General features: G+C 42.6%; 1 protein-coding gene across 1 annotated transcript; it reads right to left on the reverse strand.

The window, feature by feature from the left end:
- Window positions 1-4248: 4248 nt before the first annotated feature.
- LOC124712192 lies at window positions 4249-5175 on the reverse strand. The gene has a single exon (XM_047242489.1). It carries the CDS (start codon window positions 5173-5175, stop codon window positions 4249-4251), a length of 927 nt encoding a protein of 308 aa, XP_047098445.1.
- Window positions 5176-5442: the final 267 nt, after the last annotated feature.

Below are 5442 nucleotides of genomic sequence, written 5' to 3' on the forward strand. Positions count from 1 at the left end.
GGAACTTTTCTTCTAATTTTGACCAACACTGCCTCTTGTACGAATATGGGACAGGTTTTTTAAACGCCTAAGTTTAAAACGCGACTATCATTAGTCCTCACATATACTTTGCGTGTCTTAGGACGAACAATGTTTTTCAGTTATTTTGAGCGTATTCAGAAAAGCACTGAAAACCACCAGAGTTGTTCACTTGTTTTGGTATTTACTATAAGGTTCATCTTGCTTTTTCAGCATTGCTAGCGCCTAGTGTCGCGTCGATTGTTGGGTACCGTAATTTAATGTTCTGTTCAAGAATTGTTTATAACATTAAAGCACATATGTGTACTCAGTCATCTAAGATTTCACACCACTTGGTTACCAGTAATCCCGTAAAAAGATTTAAATAAACACTAGCCTTCATGGGGGTCCGTAAAACATTTTTCAAATAATGGACGAGATTGGAAACGTCCTAGTTTTTGTATTAATTGTTCCGTGAGTTTGAAAACGTTTCGTTGCCCCGAGAACTAAAATGACAAGATATACATGAAACTTATTATACGTCAAAAATTAATAGTTATCTATTTCTAAGGTTCAGTACTTCGGTTCACCGGCTGGTGCGGCCGAGCGGTTCTAAGCGCTACAGTCCGGAACCGCGCGACTGCTACGGTCGCATGGATGGGTGTGATGTCCTTAGGTTAGTTAGGTTTAAGTAGTTCTAAGTTCTGGGGGACTGATGACCTCAGAAGTTAAGTCCCATAGTGCTCAGAACCATTTGAACCATTTTGAACTTCGGTTCCTTACGGTAAACATTTTTCAAATGTATATCCAAAGTAAACGTTTTTATGTTATTAACATGAATGTAGTGCGACATTTTTGATGGAAATACGACTAAATCCTGGATATCCAACAAATTACGAAATAAAGCTAAGAAGATAATTTATTCGTACCTCCACGAGGATTGGTTGAAATGGGGTGTCAGAATGACTGAAAAAATCAAACTGGACATCAACAGAAATATCACATTAATATCCCTCGTAATGGAGGAACAAAGTATAAAAAAGCTTATTCGAGTTTGATATCATCGATAACACTTTGTTTGCGTATAAAATTTCACATTGGTTCACGTTAATATGTTTATTGAATTACTTTTAAGATTTTCATTTTTTATAGTCAATTGACATATGTGAAGTGAACAAAATATGTTTGATACCTACAATTTTACGTTTGATTTGGTAAAACGTAGCTGAGACCCAATAAACAACTAAAGGAAAGAGGGACTCTTTCCGAAACTATTCTGAACTCGCCCGGTAGAATCGAGTTTTAGCAACCTACGACTGCGCCGGCGATAAACGTCTCCTTCGTTTGGCACATTATTGTGCAACATACCAACTGGTAAGCAGAATTCGTAGCTCTGTGAGTGCGTATTTTGCACTGTTGAACCCTTAGATATTGAGAAGTATCCCAATTCTGGAGAGCATATGATTTTTACCGTAAAATTTCACACTTTTATCCTCTATTCTAACTCAGCAAACGCATTTTCCTTGTTTCGAATGATGCGTTTGGGACGAAATATAGATGAAGACATCTACAATGTAGCGTGACTGTGTTCTTCCTAGTGTACTAGGGTAGCTCTGAAGTGTAAAACTGAATGAGGAACCAGGAAATCAGAATGGGCATTTTTATTCCGCAGAAAAATTATGAAGTGCTGTTGTTATTCCGTTGTGCATCAAGAGGGAGTGGGGGGTGTCTTTCTGGAATTCGAAACTGACAAACAGCGAGGGGCAAAAGTCATGGGATACCTTTTAATATCATATTGGACCTCCATTTGCCCAAGACAGTGCAGCAACTCGAGGTGATATGGACTCCACATCTCGTTTTAAGCTACCAGTAGAACTAGTGAGCCATGCTGCCTGTAAAGCCCTTCATAATTGCGAAAGAGTTTGCGGTGCAGGATTTTGTGCACGAAGTGACTTCGATTAGGCCGCATTAATGTTCTATGGGATTCACGTCGAGCAATCTGGGCGGCCAAATGAACCACTCGAATTGTCCATAACATTCTTCAGACCAGTATAGAACAATTGTGGCCCGGTGACATGGACATTGTCGTCCTTAAAAATAGCGTCCTTTTTGGGAACTTGAGGTACATGAACGGCAGAAAATTGTCTCCAAGTAGCCGAACATAACGATTTCCAATCAATGAGCGACCGACCTTCCTTACTTAAGATTTTCATGAGTTTCCTAAGTCCCCCTGGTAAATCTCGGGACAGTTCATTTGAAGGGACACAGCTGATTTCCTTCCCCATACCTTAAATCATACCAGCTTCTTGTCCAGCCCTACTCACCCCGAAGTATACCGGCCCGTACACCACTGTCTGTCTTCTTCATTCGCTTTCAATGTCACACGCAGATTCGTGTGAAGAGACTGCTTGGGGGTTAGTTGTTTGAATGGGAAGCCGTTTAAAGAAAAGTAAAAAAGCCACAGTAATTTACTCTTTTCTGGTAAACGTTTCATTTGTTACCATGTAAATACTGTGATAACAACGCTCAACACCCATGTTTTCTGTCTTTCATCCTGCACACAAGTCTGGGGAGATAACATAGTATTTCCATGTTTGTTTCTGTAGAAAATGACAATTCATGTCCAGTCGTGAGTACCCGTTCGAATCGTAATCTATTCGACCCCGGCTACTTGTTGTGAAGTCTCTCGGCTGTAGAAACATTCTAGGTAAGCTACGCGCAAAATTTCTGTGAGCTGTAAAAATACTGAAGTGTCGTACGTAGAATGTCATTTTGCTTCTGACTGGTGCACGCCTTTAGATTTGACCCCACTTCAGCGTCTTGTGTGTTAATTCGCTGCTTATTCCGTTCAGCAGTTTTTTTCATTTCGTCTCTTTGCACTACAAAAAACCCTGAAGTAGTCATGAGGAATCGAAATCGGGACTTCTACGCTAGAATTCAGTAATGCTAGCTACTAGACCACTGATATATGGTGCTTTTAACACTGAAGCATCTGTTAATAAAATTAGTACATCATTCATGAAACGTCCTATATGGGGCATTCGAATGAAAACAAGGAAATGAAAAAAAGTAAGTACACTGTTTATTTTTTGAAACGTAATCGGCATAACTGTTAATTCATTTATCCCATTGTGAGGCAAGACTGTCAATGCCGTCATGGAAAAATGTTTGCATTCTCCTACCAGACCATGATTGTACCCAGGCGTGACCTTCTTGTCCGATGCAAACGGATGTCTTTCTTCAGGGGCTCCATAATATATTAATAGCATGAGGAGACATTAGGAATCTTTGGAGGGTGTTTAAGAGTTCGCCAGCTGAACTTGATTAGCGTGCCATCAAGTCGAAACGCCTATAAATGTTGACAGACAGCATCATTTTGTTACAGGGTAATGCTCGACTACATGTTGCCAAGGTTGTTTCGATTACTCTGCGGAAGTTTTGTCATAACGCAGTCATGGTTCCTTAGACAACGGCAAACATTTTTCCATGAAGGCACTGACCGTCTTGTCTCCCATTGCGATAGATATACTAACAGTTATGGTCATTATTTTTGAAATAATAAACAGTTTACAAACGTTAATTCCATGTGTCTCATTTTCATTTTACTGCACCTTATACTTGCAACATGTGATCAGCATACCACGCTTTTTGGAAATGAAATATCTTTATCTGTATCACCGGATTCGAAACATAGAGTTTCGTCACAAGTGGTGTGTGTGTGTGTGTGTGTGTGTGTGTGTGTGCGTGTGTGTGTGTGTGTGTGTGTGTGTGTGTGTGTGTGTGTGTCTGTGTCTGTGTTTGTGTGTGTGTGTGTATGTGTGTGTGTACACACGCTAATGTTGTACACCTTTGTCCAGACTCAAAATAAATAATCATAGCCGGCCGCTGTGACCGAGCGTTTCTAATCGCTTCAGTCCGGGACCGCGATGTTGCTACGGTCTCGAGTTCGAATCCTGCCTTGGGCATGGATGTGTGTGATGTCGTTAGGTTTAAGTAGTTATAAGTCTAGGGGATTGATAACCTCAGATGTTAAGCCCCATAGTGCTTAGAGCCATTTGAACCATTTTAAATAATCATATACACATGTTAACGCTCAGTTTATAGGTGACTGGATGCTACAGTGAATAATGTCTATTATCATCAAAACCTATGCACTGGGTGGGGGACGGGGGTGGGGGGGGGGGGGCAGGGGGGGTTGGGAAATAGGGTAATGTTCTAACCGAAACGAAACATACATAAGTTATGCTCATCCTACATCCCAACAATGATAAAAATGTAGCTCGCAGTACTCTTGATAGCGTCAACTAGAGTAATATACATGTTTCCACGATGCAAAGTACTACGCGCTGCCATTACGTACCCGAGAACTTTTTGGTGACTCTCGATGCAGAGGCGGATATCTCTGTACATTGTATCTACGTGTTTCGCCGTTGAACTCTGTTTGTAGCCCTCGGCTTTTTCCTTTATCGGCGTGCTGGCTTCGACTCTGATCCCCATAATACGTTCTGCGACGATCTCTAACTGCGCGGCCAACAGAATCATGACCGATGCGAAGAGACAGTCCATGCCGAAGCTTATCTGTGTCATCCACAAACCTGCAGCGCACTGGGCGAAGTACGAGAGTTCGTAGTTTCCAGTGTTGTTGTCCCACACGTGTTGAGCGAAGGGCAAGCGCCGCTCGTCGGTATGAGCAACCAGTGGCATGGGGAACCATATGAAGCACTGCGAGAACATGAAGAGCAACATGCCCAGCGTGAGGCGAAAAGCGCGCCTCTCCGAGCCGCGCAGGATGTTCCAGAGGACAGATTCCCGGCAGTAGAACTCGCTCTGTAGCGACATCAACGCGTCCACCCGTCGCACCAGAGAGTAGTACAGGCGCCTGTCCCACAGGAAGAAGCCCATTTTAACGAGACCGTTGCAGTTGGTGGAAATGGCCATGAGCACCAGCGTCGTTTGCTCCATATCTCCCCACGTGAAGTACGCAGCCAGTGCACCTTCCACTACGTTCCAGACGCCCAGAGAGAAGCCGTAGGCAGTGTAAATGTGGAACATCCGCGATTCATAAAGGGGCCACAGACCGAAGAACCACAGGTGGCGGATGTTAAATCTGAGAACGGACTCACCGCTCTCGGTCCAAGCTACAGTTCTTTCCATGTTCTCTGGCCTTATTTGTTGCATGTGTGCCTTCATAGTAACACGAATCACCCAACGCTCGATGCCGTTACACACTGAGAATAGCAAATACTGAGTTCGAAATCCACCAGGTTACAATAAGTTAATGTATACAGACAAGAACTCCTAGACGATTAAGCAGCCCAGTCGCCCCGTACCGATACTTAACGCTGAAAGCAGCCTTTTATATGTACCTACAGCTGGCACAAATTGCAATTATAGCGGTAAGTTTTAAATTATCGAGTAATAATTAAAAATGTTGTTGGTGAATAA

The sequence above is a fragment of the Schistocerca piceifrons genome, chromosome 8, assembly GCF_021461385.2.
Source record: "Schistocerca piceifrons isolate TAMUIC-IGC-003096 chromosome 8, iqSchPice1.1, whole genome shotgun sequence".
NCBI lineage: Eukaryota > Metazoa > Arthropoda > Insecta > Orthoptera > Acrididae > Schistocerca > Schistocerca piceifrons.